At 40.8% G+C, this 15,019-nt stretch overlaps 1 protein-coding gene across 1 annotated transcript in view; it reads left to right on the top strand.

The window, feature by feature from the left end:
- The first annotated feature begins 9,344 nt into the window (after positions 1-9,344).
- The window catches only part of col17a1a (collagen, type XVII, alpha 1a), a 23,710-nt gene continuing 18,035 nt past the window's right edge, over positions 9,345-15,019 (top strand). The window contains exons 1-14 of the mRNA XM_030778931.1: positions 9,345-9,408; positions 9,928-9,975; positions 10,317-10,469; positions 11,049-11,432; positions 11,466-11,636; positions 11,901-11,948; positions 12,122-12,163; positions 12,282-12,329; positions 12,683-12,817; positions 12,917-13,024; positions 13,642-13,707; positions 13,986-14,060; positions 14,462-14,626; positions 14,847-14,924. Of these exons, the coding sequence (XP_030634791.1) occupies positions 9,345-9,408; positions 9,928-9,975; positions 10,317-10,469; positions 11,049-11,432; positions 11,466-11,636; positions 11,901-11,948; positions 12,122-12,163; positions 12,282-12,329; positions 12,683-12,817; positions 12,917-13,024; positions 13,642-13,707; positions 13,986-14,060; positions 14,462-14,626; positions 14,847-14,924 (1,585 nt within the window). The remainder of the gene's footprint in view (positions 9,409-9,927; positions 9,976-10,316; positions 10,470-11,048; positions 11,433-11,465; positions 11,637-11,900; positions 11,949-12,121; positions 12,164-12,281; positions 12,330-12,682; positions 12,818-12,916; positions 13,025-13,641; positions 13,708-13,985; positions 14,061-14,461; positions 14,627-14,846; positions 14,925-15,019) is intronic.

Below are 15,019 nucleotides of genomic sequence, written 5' to 3'. Positions count from 1 at the left end.
AAAAGGATATGAAAATGCAAATCAGTTGGCTGGGGCGGAATAGATGTTCAAATGAAAACAAGTGTTTTACTGCTCAGTGTGGGATTGGTTGATTATAAATATAACCATATATAAAGGACGACTTACGAGGCTCAGACCTGGGTTTGATCAGACTGCTCCATAACACTGTTTCAAAAAATGGGCAATGTACGTAACAGCCGAAAATGAAAAAAAAAAACCTGAATTATATCTGGTTTATGTCAGAGTGGGAACAGTTTGGAGCAGAAACGTAATGAATTCTTTTCATGTTTGCATTTTTACTAGTACACACGCGGTCCTCCAAATACAGAAAAAGGGAAAGATTTGGAAAGTCTACTCAAGATTTTTGGAATTAATTTGCTGTATTCTGTACCATCGTGTTTTTGGCCCGTTTGATCCACGGACGTGACATGAAATGTTGCATCAAGAGATTCTTTAATGTTGTACAATGTGACGCGTTGGCGAGGGCGTTAGTTCTGACTAGTTTGATATACTGCGATGAAAAGAAAAAAAAAAACAGATTTTTTTTGTATCCATCACCATACAGTCTTTTGAAACACATTCTAGAAAATTCTCCGCATATGGCAGATGCTCCTGACTCATCTGTCAAGCAATGAACTTGGCAAAGCAAATTAAAAATACCTGGTCTTTTGGCTGACAGAAACCTAGACCTTTTTTTCCAGAGATGTGTGTGTGTGTCTGTCTCTGTGTGTCTGTCTCTGTGTGTGTGTGTGTGTGTGTGTGTGTGTGTGTGTGTGCATATGTGTGTGTGTGTGGTGGGAGGGTCTGTTTTCAAAACACCTTTGAGGTCTTTACATGGAACTGTACATAACGGTGTAGGAAAGCAGACTTAAAGAATGTACCATAGAATCTCCAAAACAAAAACACGCAAGGTCGCCGCCTGGTACGCCGTCAGTGCGTAGGGCACCAAGTGCCGGAGGGGGGCACCAAAACAGCATCATAATCATCATAATAATCATAATGTTGAAAACATGTATCTTTTACAAGCAGAAATCTTGGAGACTGTTTCTTTTGATTCGATCGCTTTTATGGGTTTTTTTTCTTCGTTTTCAGAGAGAGAGAAAATAACAGACAATACATAACCTTTTGCAGTACATTCATATTCTAAGGCAGCATTTCAATGCCCTGAAGGGATGTTTGATATTTGTCAAGAGTGATGAGACATCAGTGAGTGATTTGGGAGCATGGCTCTACATCTCTCTCTCTCTCTCTCTCTCTCTCTTTCTCTCTCTCTATACATATATCTGTCTTTTCCATGTTGGAAGACATTAAATAACATCACTCCGCTCTGACTGTTCCCATTGTTTTGTCTTCTCCCTGTAAACAACAACGTCACAGGAGGTGTGAAGAGTTAATGGCTGTTTTGACGGTTACGTGGACCTACAGGCTGAAGACTGAGCATCGTGGAATTTCTTCCCCCAGATGTTACCTCTTACATTTCATGGAACATAAACAATATTCCCCAATATTCTCTGCATAATCCCTAAAGTGTGTATAAATATTGAGGTTGTATTGTTCCTCTGTGGAAAAAAAAAAAAGCCTACAGTTACGCCTACTGTGTGGTGCTTGCTATGCATGTCTATGAATATTTTGAGTTTCAGCGATGAATGTAGAAGTATGTCTAAATACATACCATATGTATGATAGCGCTTGCCTTTTTTGACGTCAAAAACTTTATATGCTTTTAATGACTTCTCAATATAAGATTTTTTAAATTCTTAATACTGTATCTTTTTTTTTTTTTTTAAATTTAAGAGGGAAGGCATACCATTGCGTCTCGTATCACTGCTCTAAATGCCATGTTCTTTCTGCCCTTAGTCTGAATTATGCGCTGTCTTAACTTGACTGGTCCTGTTGAGTATTTGGTGCCTCTGGCTGAAGGGTTTTTTCAGTTTTAGCAACTTTCAGTGCACTCAAACACACACACACACACACAAAAAATGCCCCGACCAATAAATCTTCATAAATATAGTCAGTTTTGAAGCCAGGATTTGCCCCCCAAAAAAATCCATTAAAAATGAAACGCGGCTCCCTGCAATGTACTTGAAAACCATTTGAACTTCTGAAATTGAAGCTAATCACATCTGAACATAAATACCAAACTCAGAAGAACCAAAAGGCACAGTGAAGAACCCTGCTGTACTCTTATTTTTCACCACCGTCCCTGGAGCCAAGTTACACTTCAGAGGAATTTACAGACCAACTGCCTTTTTTTCTTCCAGACTTGTTTAGACATCTTACACTGTCCAGGGAAGAAAATATTCCATCTATCCGAAGTTCTCTGATGTCGCTGAATGTTCTCGTTCGTTTTGATCCCGATTTGGCACCGCACGGCGTTGGCTGAGCCATGGGTGGCATCGTCGGATACGTCCAGATCTCGGCAACAACTTCCTGAGAATTTAAAAAAAACGGGGCGAAAGATCGCTCTAGAAAGATCTCTCTAGAAAATCTCACTCATGCATGCACACATGCAAACAGCAACTAACACGGCAGGGCGCTTGCTGTTTTTGTTTGTTTGTTTGTTTTTGTCAGGTTCAACAGAGATGATAGCCGCCCCGCCCCCCCCCCCCCCCCCCCCCCGGTTGAACTGACAAAACAATATAATTTTGCTCAGAGGACTATCCTGGCTTGGAACTGTACCCTCACTATACCATGAGTATATACGCCATACAGTGTTCTAAAGAACGAAGGTAAAAATCTGCTCCATATTCTCATGGCCTGCATAAAGCACAGGGCCTTTAGAAAACAACATTCTCAACAGCGTCACAACGTTGACCGACGTTACTGACCAAGGGGCAAAATGAAAAGAGAAGAAGAGGGTGAAGCAGTGCCTGTTGTTGACTAATGTATTTGTGGCAACAGATAGAATTAGAGCTTCTGGGATGATGCGTCATCGCCACTTCCAAAGCCAATAAACAAAAAGCCAGAAAATGACAGTCCCTCTGGTTTGATTCTTTTCAGATTAGGGCTGCCAATGCATGTTATGATACTATTGATCAAAAAACGAATTTACTGTTGTGTAGAACTGTACCGATTTATACAGGGAAACCAGTGAGAAAGACACCACTGAGTTGAGGCAGAGTGTGGTTTGCGAGAGCTTGTGTTTGCCAAACAAATTCTTTAGAAGAGAAGTGATGCAGAAGAAAAGGTTGGATTTGGATGACGAGGAAACTACGCGTAAACGTTCAAGCTCCAGCACCTCTGAATCAGGCCCAGGAATGAAAACCACTTCACCGCTCTAAATAATCTAAATATATTCAGAATGCTCCCAGCAAGCACCTTTTAAAGACTTACAGAAGTCTCAGTGTCACATATAAACGGAAAACACACTTTAATTATTCTTTCCACTTCTATAAACTCAAATACATAAGCTTAATAAAGCAAAACATTATCCTTCCCTGTCATCCTAATGAGGGTTGGGGGGGGGGGGTGCTACAGCCTGTCCCAGCATTCGGGGGGGGGGGGGGGGGGGGGGGGGGGGGGGAGCAGCCTGGACAGGTCAGCAGTCTACACAGAAAGGACCCTGGCAGTCCAGTTGGGATTCGAACCCGGGACCTTCTTGCTGTGAGGTGGCCGCGCTACCCACTGCATCACCGTGCACCCCTATGGCAAAACAACTGAAGCAAATTTTCAACGAATAACCTCGTTTGTAAAGCTACTTCGCATTTCAGAAAATTATTTTAAAGGTTGCTTCTTTGGAGGCAATCATTTTCCTAATTTTTGTGTTTTGTTTTGTTTTTAAAACCTTTTAACATTAAAAGAATATTATCTATTAGGCATGAACATGAACCTTGACATTGACCTTCCATGGTGACAAATCATACCTGCACAACAAATCATATTTGGCCTCAGGGAGGGGGGTGGGCATAAGGAATGACACAGTTACCTTGTGAAAATGTTATTTACGAGGACAGTGCGGTTCTTCCCCAGCAGATGGTCTACAAGGATATTCTCATGAGAACATACTTGTCTAATGAGTTGTGGCTTCACTGTTTGACTCACTGTTTGTATGAGAATTTTTTTCTTTTTTTTTTTGGCTTTCATATACACCTATCTGTTTATATCTGACTGTGTTTGTGTGTGTGTGTGTGTGTGTGTGTGTGTGTGTGTGTGTGTGTTTGTGTGTGTGTGTTTGTGTGTTTGTGTGTCTGTGTGCCTGCCTGTGTGGGTGCACACGCGTGTGTATATGTGTGCGTGTGTGTGTGCCCATGTATATGTATGGGTCGAGGGAATAACAGTCTTTCGGCATAAACCTTTTACAAATGACACCAGTTCTCAGTAAGATGAGAGGTTAAATATATGTGTGAATTGGTGATGAGATTTCATAAATGCTTATAGGCTTATTCAGACATTATACAAAACTTGCGAAGACATTATGTTCTACCACCAGTACTCCATCCAGGTTTAAGTTTCAAGTTTAAGTCTCAAGTTTAAGTTTATTTAAAGCCCAATATCACTATTTACAGTCTCAAAGGGCTTTACATGCTCACAGGGTTACAACAAACAGAGCAGGGTGGCACCCCCTGACTTGATCCTCATAGCGGGCAAGAAAAAACTCCTCAAAAAACCCAGATGCCAGGGAAAAATAGGAGAAATCTTGAGAAGGGCCACAAAGAGAGGAGACCTCTTCTAGGCCAGCCGGGTGTGCAATAGGTGCCAACCCAGTGGGCAAATTACAAACAACACAGCAATAATGAAAATGAAAACACAACAAGTAGGCAACAAGTTTACATAAAGTACCTCTTAAAATAGTACATTAGCAACTGATTTTAAATCATTATTTGGGCCTATATGAATTGTTTCATTAATTATTTGGAAACATTATTCTTTAAAAAAAAGATTTGCTTACTTGGATATTCCCCAAGTATTCACAGTCTTTCGCTGTTTGTGACATTTTGTTTTGCGTGAACTACATTTATTGCGCTATAAAATGCATCTTACGGCAGAGTACAGACATTTTAATTCGCATGACTTGTAAAGGCAAACGAGGCAATTTGAAAAGATAGTGTGGAATTTGAAATCTCTCCATGATCTGAATGCAGGTGGGAATAATTTTATATCCCCCTCCCCCAAGACTAACCCATGCTATAATTCACCACAGTCACAAACTCTGTTGACCTAAGACTTCCAGTGACTTCTGCAAAGGTATGGATGCTTGAGTCTAAACATCTGCTCCTTACGCCCTCTGTAATGTCGCACTCTCTCTTTTCTCTTTGAAGTGAACTTTTCCTTGGCCGACAAAAAGTAGTGATGTAGCATTGCAATTACAATTTGCAACATTAAATAGTAAATTATATATAGTAGATTATATTTTATCAAATTCTTCTAACTGATAGTAAAAAGTTGATTTAGACCATTTCGTGCCCTCAGCGGAAAGTTCCTCTGGCATTTTTTTTCCTTTTTCAAATATAACCGCTTCGGGGTTCATTTCTTTCTTAACGACATGTACCTGTCACGGGCTTAAAATTTCAGCCCCTACATCGTGTCAAAACTTGTCGGTTGAAGCCGTGAGTCAGAGAAACGAAAATGTGTACATTAAATAGCAAAACGGGAGCATTCCTACACGAGGCTTAGTCATCGCACCTGAACGCTACCGGGACGTAAATATAATCGTGTTTTGGTAAACACATTTCAGACGAAGCGGTGCACCGAAGGGCGACACCATTTCTCCAGAAAAGACCAGAAAGGTACGTGTTTTATGCGTTTGGTTATGAATTTAGGTCAAATATTGACTAATGCGCGGCATTGAAGAGCTTTGAACCTCTGCAGCAGTTAACAAGCTATTTAATTCTTTTAGACTGCGCTTTACTGTCCCGTCCTTTCAAATATATATATATATATATAGAGAGAGAGAGAGTTTATCTGCACTTCTTCAAGTTCAGGTAGCCTATTTGATTACAAGAAATGTTTTAGGTCCGAAATTGCCTCACACTGCTGCTGTTCTTGGATCAGTCACACTTGCACTACTGACCAGAGCCTTGAACAGTCCATTCTTGGTTTTGTCTGTTTTAGAGGCTTTATTAACGCGCCACAAAAGTTTATTGTTATGGAATATTGTCCCCACATCTCCTGCTTTGTCTTACATGCAGGGGTGATTCAAAGTGACAAGCTTTTGAGGTCTGACCAGCAGTAGCTGGCAATTACCACTACTACTACTACTACTACTGCTACTACTACTATCATCATCTTTATCTATTTATTTATTTGTTTGTTTGTTTGTTTATTGCTCTGAGGATTCCCTTTATATGATTGTTTATATTGCCACGCATCCCATTCAGTGAGTAAGCAAAATCAATCTGTCATCACAAGTCTGTAGTCATCAGAGAAGGTAAGTTATAGCAGACCATGTGTTTAGTTTATACAGTATGTGGAAAAAGCTGCAGGTTTTCACTTGTCATAAAAAAAAAAAAAAAAAAAAAAAAACCCCAACGTAATTGCTCCTTTTGTGTTGAGATCAGAGGATACTAAGTATGTCATCAAAACCACACGGTCTATTATGGGGGAAAGACAATAATCAGTGTGTTAATGTGTCTCTGTGTTAGGCCCTGCGGCACAACACACCTTGTGTTTTATGTTTTCAGAGAACCAAAAAAACACAACTGTGGTGTTGTAAAACTCTAGATATTGAAGATACCATTTTTGTAATTTGTTCCAGATTCATGTCTGTGAAGTGCTTAAATTCAGCTGCATAAATCTCACTGAATCATCAGTATGTCTTTTTTTTTCTGATTTCCTAGCACTTCTTAGCACTTAGCACTTCATTTGGTTGTATCCTACAGGACACATCACATTCTATAGGACACATCCATAGTTAGGGTAACACCTAGCATTTTCGGTTGATATTGGACTAAGAAACTGTGTTGTTGGATTGGATTGAGAACAATATACAAACTTCCAAGTCTTTCTCACACGGTTCATTTTCTTTGTTAAGCTTCCCAAAAATTTCTGTTTACCAAAAATGTAAACATGGCCTTCCCCAGAGTATGAATTATAAAATGACAATGGGGGGGGGGGGGGTGTCACCTTTTTCTCCAAGGCAATATAGCACAGATTATATAAATGTTTCGATCCCCCCCCCCCCAAACTGTTGTTTTGGCCTCTTTTGGGGAGGGGGGGTCCAAGTCTTAATTAGGGAGATCAGACCCCCCCAATCCCCCCTGTAATTCGAACCCTGCCTTCCCCTACTGATATCATTTTACTTACATAGTTTTTAACAAATTGAAAGAAGGATTTATAAAAATAGGAAAACTCAAAGCACCTTTGAAAAAAGGACAACATGATGTTTGTAGAATGATAATGTAAATGTGGATATACGAAATTCCTTTCAAGCCTGTGTGGTCAACCCTGTTTACTCAATTTTGTGTCTCAATCACAAGTCATATCTTTTAATTTCTCAGTTTGAAAAACATGTCATGACATTTAGCTACAATCTACAACGTTTTAATTAATCTATAGTGTATTGCAATGGGATGGCACACAAGAAATTTCATTTAATTTAAACCAGATCCCATACCGTTTTATAGCCTTGTAGCTTTGAAAAAAAAAAAGATTTCAGTGGCTATTGAGGATCATGAGTTTCCTTTGACGCTGAGGCTAACTGCTCTCAGCTGCGCAAAAAGTCCTGCCTTGCACTACGCTGCAGTAAGTTGTTTTATGTAATCTGTCTGTTATGACACCGGTAGGAACAATGTTCTGTAAGGATTATTTAAACTGAGGTCATTCATATTGTTTAAGAAGTATTAAGTACAGGGACAAAAGGTGATTCAGTCGCTTGTTGAAGACGAACTGAGATGTCGTTTCTCTCGGGACTGTTTTAGACGCTGACCGTTTTTTTTTTTTTTTTTTTTCAAAATTCTTTGCTGATTTAATAGGCTATTCAAGCATAGCTGTCCCGTTAATGGAGCACAATTTGTACTTCAGAAGCTTTCTACTCAGTGAGACAGACTTACATAACCAAATAATCCATATTACTTGAGGACTACAGCTGTGCAGCTGAATGGTCCTGAACGTTTGTTCTTGTATGAGTGATCTTTACTACTCCTACTTCTTTGACTTACACGATTCTGTGTGTAATTAAAGCACAAACAATTTTTTTGGGGTGCTTTAGGAAAAGTAAAGAATGGGCAAAATTCTGACAGCAACCTTTGGTATGAATAGGAAGGCGGTGTCTCCATTAAATAGTAAAACCTCGGCTTTTAAACGTCTCTGTTCAAATCTTGTGTTTTTTGGTGTGTTTCATTGGTTTGATGCTGACTATGTACACTGTATAACAGTGGTCAACTATGAATATTGAACCTTTATTTCTTCTCATTGATTTTTTTTTTTAAATTATTATCATATTTAAAATGAATACAGTGGCAACACACTCTAAGTTATCATTAGCAGGCAATTTGTGGAAATGATCTTAGAAACTGATAGTGGAATATTAATACTAATGCTAAAAAAATCAAAGAGTTTCATTGTGATGATGTTCACTTTTCTTGATACCCGAGTCGAAAGCTATCACAGGAAAACTCTGCCTGAAGGTAACGGTTCAAGCAGAGACCTGTTAACTTCAGATGTAATAAATATTCTTGATGCAGTTACAAAATCTTAATCTGGGGTGTGCTAGTCTCTACATTCATCGCAGTTGAATTCGCAGTCAATTACTTTACGCAGATCAGAAGTTCTTTGTGGGGGGAAAAACACGAAAATGAGGGGTGAGTTTGAATTGGCCTGGATTTCTTAACCAAAACAGCTTTAATGTTTTTTCCTTTGCATTGTCCCTAAATCTTACCATGTAAAATACTTTTTCATTGTTTTATTAGTTGTGCTGAATGTGGCTTTGATGAATGTGCTCTGTCTTGTTTATTGTAAACACGGTTTCTAAATTGTCTTGCAGAGATGTAAACATGTTTATATTTAGATATGTTCAGATGTACCACAGTGGTTTACATTCAGATACGTACACATGGCTCCTAAATTGTCTTTTCAAAGCGCAGTTTGATTTTCACTCGACTGATTGAATTCAACTGTTATATGAAGTTGTAAATTGCTGTGGAATGCGATAGCCGTCTTAATCGAGTGGCTTTGAAAAACCAACTTGCCATTGATGTGAATTTGACAAAAATGGGGGAAAAAAAACATGTAAAATAAGCTTTTGGTGTTGTGCATATTACTACTATAGCATGTAATATTACATTTGTAATATTACATATTATAACCGTTTTGATATTCCAACCATGACTGTTCAAAACATACTTCAGCTACTAATCCTGCGTTTGTTCACGCATGTACGCACGTTCTTTCCAAACAGTTAACATGGAATGGACAACTTAACCACAACTAAGATTGTCAACGAAGGAGGTTCAGGGGAAGCTTCTGGAAAAGGTGAGCACAAAAGAGCAACAACAACAACAACAACTACAATAACAAAAACAACAACAACAAACAAAAGGAAAAAACAACAACAACAACAACAACAACAACAACAGCTGTTTTGCTACAATATGCTTGAAGCCAAACATCAATAGTAAGATTCTGAAAAATGTGAAATTTTACACTGAGTGCTTGTTAGCTGCTTTGTTTTCTTCGACGTATGTCACCCGGGCAAAAGAAATGTTGGAAAAAAAAAAAAGGAAAAGAACTTGACTGACTGACATGAGAACATTTCTTGAGAGAGGCTTGTCCCAAACGCAAGAAGAGCATGGGGTATGAACAAAACAAGATAGCTCCTGAGATAAGCTAGTCCCCCCCCCCCCCCCCCCCCCCCCATATTTAGTGATCGCCACCTAGTGGTGAACCAATGAAAATGGCACAATTTAATGCTGGCACCTCTACTTTATCCACAGAGAGTGAATATTGACCATTCAAATGAGAGTAAAAATGAAATTACCTTGTGTTTTGCAGTGACAGAGACAGTAACCACGACAACGAGACTAACATCACTTCCCCCAAGTAAGTGCTGTTCATACAGCAGGATTTTGGCTGAGGTTAATGCAGTTTACTTACATACGATGTAAAATTACTGCCCTAACTACTTGAAAGTTGGCTACCCCAAGTCCCAAGTGTAGCTATTTTTTTTTTTACTGTATCGAAAGTAATTAGAGTATTTTGTCTGCTTTTGAACTTTTTCTGGTTTCACTGAAATTGCACTCATAAAAACTACAGATTATAACAGCGTGTGTTCATTTTAAAAAAAGAAAAAAAGGCCCTCCGAAAGAATTTTGATCGATGATCAGATCAAAAACAGTCCCTCGTGTTTTTGGTTTGAGTTTGTATTCCTTTCTCTCCACCAGAGGGCGCAAGCAGTTCCGGGGTCAGCCAGCGGGTGGTGTCATCGAGCAGCTCGTCAGGCGCTGTTTTGGTGGAGAAGAGGATCATTACCCAAAGCAGCGGTGGGGGCAGCAGCAGCAGCAGTGGCAGCAGTGGGAGCAGTTATGCCATTACCTGTGAGCAATATTAATCATAACCCCCGTCATAACTCATTCTGATTCATATTAATCACATCACTCATCTCCTTAAGATTATATGCTTGGTGTGTGTGGCCTGTCTCTAAATGAGGGATGTGGTTCTCTACAATACGTTTAAGATGTTTGAGTATTCCTCAATAGAGTACAACGCTACCATAAAACGATTCTAAACACTTTTTACATCTCAGCACTCCTCACTGCCTCAACAAGTACTCACACACCACACCATGAATCCTTTTCCATCCTAAATGTCACTTCTGAACAGCTTGCCGCACCAATAACGTCTGAATCGGTTGTGTGCTATATTTAGTCAGCGTACGACCTACAGCCGTCCTCTCATCACTGTCATCCTTAAGACATGCTACGCTATCCCTGTTAGGACAGATCTATATGTCGCTGGCCATAAAGGCGGGCGGGGATACATACGCACTAAACCAGGTTATGGATCCTTTAGCCCACACACACTCATCAAAAGCCCAGTACGTGCAGATCAGACAGCGGTTTATCGAACTCCTTTGACGTCCAGTCTTTGACCCCCGGTCTCTGACTCTTTTTCAGCCTCAGCAGTAGGAGGATCAAGTGGTGGATCTGCTGGTGCGTCGGGAGGCGGTGGGGCCTCCGCATCCTCGGCCACGTCTTCGGCCGCCGTCTCGTACTCGGTGTCTGGAGGGAGCGCCTCTCGCTCTGTCTCTGGAGGGAGCACCTCCTATTCTGTATCCAGAGGAGGTTCCTCTAGCGTGTCTTCTGGAGGAGGAGGAGGAGGAGGAGGAGGAGGCAGTAGTGCAAGTGCGTCAGGAGGAGCTTCAGGAAGTGCCTCAAGCACTGCTGTTATGGTAGGAGGTGCCACCAGAGGTTCTTCTTCCACCACAATCGTGTCTGGTTCCTCGGGAGGTTCCCTTAGTGTCTCAGGAGGAGGAGGAGGAGGAGGAGGAGGAGGAGGAGGTGTTTTTGTCGGTGGTGGTGGTGGTGGTGGAGGTTCCTTTGCAGCCATGTCGACTGGTGGAGGCTCTAGCTCTATGACTGTCACCAAGTTCAGTTCCAGTTCTTCGGGGGGTGTGAGGAAAGCCTCCACCTCCTCCGTCAGCTACTCTCCTGTTCCCATGGAGAGGAAAGCCAGTCTCACGGTCCGTTCCGGCAGCTACGAGGGTGAGCCGCAATCCGGAATATTGTCCCGCACTTTGCTATAAACTTGGAATAACGAGTAATGTCCAGTGGAATATGTCAGGACATGGTTATTGTTATGGGTTTGACAGAAACACACAATAATTATATTTTCTCTTTATGTGTGATTTGTGTTCGAATTTCCTTTTTATTAAAAGAACCAAAACATGGGAAGAATTTAACAGGAGTAGAGAAAACAGCTTGCAGATGGAGGTTCAATCTCATAATATCTGTTTTTCCTTTATGCAGGAAGCTCCAGTGGCAATTCCTCTCCTGAGTACACCAGGAAGGAGTATGGTATGATTGACTTTTATCTGGTTCAGCCCAAATTACGTTCAGAATTATAAAATAATAAAACCTGACAAATCTGAGGCCCGATCAAGTATTTTTCATGTAACTGCAATGTTAACCAACATGTTTTTAAAGTTTTTATTATTATTGTTTTTTTTAAACAACGTTCTGTTTTTCAGCTGCTGCCAGTGCTGCCACTAGGGGGCGCAGCCAGACTAGAGGTACAGTACCTCAACACCACAGCACCCATGACGTGTTTGTTTACTGACTTACCTGTGTCTGTATTTTTATCTGTATGAAAAATTTAAAAGCCCTCATAAAAGCTTTTCCACGTTTCAGAGAGTGAAATCAGGGCTAGACTACAGAGTGCATCTCCTTCGACAAGATGTGAGTTCACCCTCATCTTCAAATCACTTTGGTGGTACAGAGCTCTACTGGTATCAAGCCAGTATTCAGTGTAACCCTGCAGGACTAGATTGCTTGGCCATTCACACATTGCTTTCCGTCCTTGGCCCTTGTTGTGGACGTGCAGCTGCTTTACATACAGTATTACAACAAGTAGAGCTCCACCTAGTGGATACCTGAGAAGACAACAGTTTTAGAGAGGAGATATGACAGTGGTGGTTCACTTATTGTTAATGTGAGTCTCTCTCTCTCTCTCTGTTTCTCTCTCTCTCTCTCTCTCTTTCTCTTTGTGTGTGTGTGTGTGTGTCTGTGTGTGTGCGTGTGTGTGTTTGTAGGGACCGAGCTTGACGACGTGAAGAGATTGTTGAAGGGAAGTCGTTCAAACAGCATAAGCCCGCCCCGCTCCCCGACCAACACTCTGCCCATACCTAAAAAAGCTGCCGTGGAAACGCGCACTCAGAGCCAATCAGGTTCCACACACTCTCCCATAAACTTAGGTCCTCAAAAAGAATACTGGTATAAATGTATGTCCTATGTTTCTCTCATGAACTCCTTGGTGTTTTTGACAGGCTATGACAGTAGTTTGATGGATGGGGTGTACACGGGCTACAGCTACCACACCAACCCTAACAACCTGAGCCCCTCCTCCACCCTGCAACATCCAGGATCACCTACAGGTTAGAGAGAGAGAGAGAAAACTGAAGAGAGAGAGAGAGAAAGAAAGAGAGAGAGAGAGAGAGTGTTTCTATATGCAGCCTTGATTTTCTTCTTTTTTTTGATTTTGCATATCTCTTAGCAAACCCCCCCCCCCCCCCCCCCCCCCCCCAAAAAAAGTCTTTTTTAAACAGTGTGTTTATTGTTGAATAGTCTGTTTCCTTTTATTCACGAAAATGTTTTGTGCCAAGTAGTAGATGTACATGTGGTCTTAATTTGAAGTGAGGCAAATCTAAAATTTAAATGTTGGAAATTGTGTACTTTAGATTGTTACAGTGAGAATGAACATCTCTGTACTTTAAGATTGTTACAGTGAGAATGAACATTACTCTTTTAACCCTGAGGAGGGTGAATTCTTTCTTTTTGAAGTCCTCTGACTAAATTGTGTTGTGTTGTGTTGTGTGTTGTGTTTTGTTGTGTTGCATTGTGTTCTGTTGCGTTGCGTTATCTTGTGTTGCGTTGTGTTGCGTTGCATTGTGTTGCATTGTATTGCATTGCATTGTGTTGTGTTGTGTTGTGTTGTGTTGTGTTGTGTTGTGTTGTGTTGCGTTGTGTTGTGCTGTGCTATGTGTAGTCCCAGGCTTACAGAATAACCTGACCCTGGCCTCTCACTCCATGGCGAACGGACTGGCTCTCAGCAGTGGAGGTCACTACACAAACACATGCACTCTGAGCCCTCACAGCAACCAAGTATCAAAATAACACAGACAAAACGATAACGCCATAGATAAATGTAGACTACATTCCAAACGTTGTCTCAGCACATGAAAGAGATGCTTGTAACAATGAGAATAACATGTAAGAATATGACCATAAATATAATATATCCAATTAATATATCCAACTTTCAAGTTTGTTTGACTAAATCTTCTGAGAATCACATATGACAGTTAATCTTTGAACGTTCTGGTCCTGTCTTCACAGTGTACGGGATGCAGAACAACCTCACCTCTGCTTCCGGCGCTGCTCTGGCTGCCAGCGGAGGCAGTCCTAGTGCAGGTAAAGAAAACAGTGCTTCTGGGTAATCCTGAGGGAGAAGAAACCTCTTCACAGGCTGTTGTCTGGGAGAAAAAAAAAAAAGATATGTTTGTGATATGCACTGATGTCTCTCTGCATTAGTGCGTTAATTAGTTTCATGTTTGATTTTGCTTCATTATGTGTGTGTGCACAGTGCATGTATCTAAATCTTTATGTTGCTCATGTTTGTGCGTGTGTGTGTGTGTTTCTTTCACTTACAGTATTTGGGGTACAGAAGAACGTTACTGGACCTGGTGTTTCTGCCACAGCTGGTAAAGGTTTAAACAAAATGAAACCCTCAAAAAAAAAAAAGTTGAACGAACGCACAGTAAATGAACGCGTTACTGATCATCCTCTGTTTAAACGTGCTTTTCTGTGTGCAGTAGTGCCAGCCAGCCCAGCTCCTACAGACGACGTCTTCGTGAAAGATTACAAATTCATGCTCCTGGAGAAAGAGAACGCGCCGGTGAAAAAGGAAACGGAGCGACTGATCATGTCCAAAGACAGCGGCAAACAGTTCACCTCCACCACAACCAGTGCAGGGGCAGGTGAAGAAAAGAAAAAAAAAAAAAAAGCACACAGACGCACAGCACACGGGATTTTCTTTCCAACTTTTGAGTTTCTTTCAAAATGAGAGGAGCGTGGTTTACATAAAATCTTTATTTGCTGTTTTGCTGTCCTGTCTGTTTTAGCTTTTGTTGCTATTTGCGTTTGGCTGTTTGAATCATTTGCGTGTGGGGTTTTTTTTGTTGTTGTTTCATGTAACAGGGTTCTCTGATGACTCTCTGAAGAGGGAGAAGATGATCGTCTCCAGTTCTTCTGAAACTACCACCGCCGCAGTGAATGGTAATTTTTTTTTTCTTCAGATACTGAATGTTTGTTCTTTGTCAGCTTCTCTTCTCTTCTCTTCTCTTCTCTTCTCTTCTCTTCTCTTCTCTTCT

Source organism: Chanos chanos, chromosome 7 (genome assembly GCF_902362185.1).
Source record: "Chanos chanos chromosome 7, fChaCha1.1, whole genome shotgun sequence".
Classification (NCBI taxonomy): Eukaryota; Metazoa; Chordata; class Actinopteri; order Gonorynchiformes; family Chanidae; genus Chanos; species Chanos chanos.
Note: the sequence above shows the minus strand (reverse complement) of the source record. Positions and strands in the feature narration are given on the sequence as shown.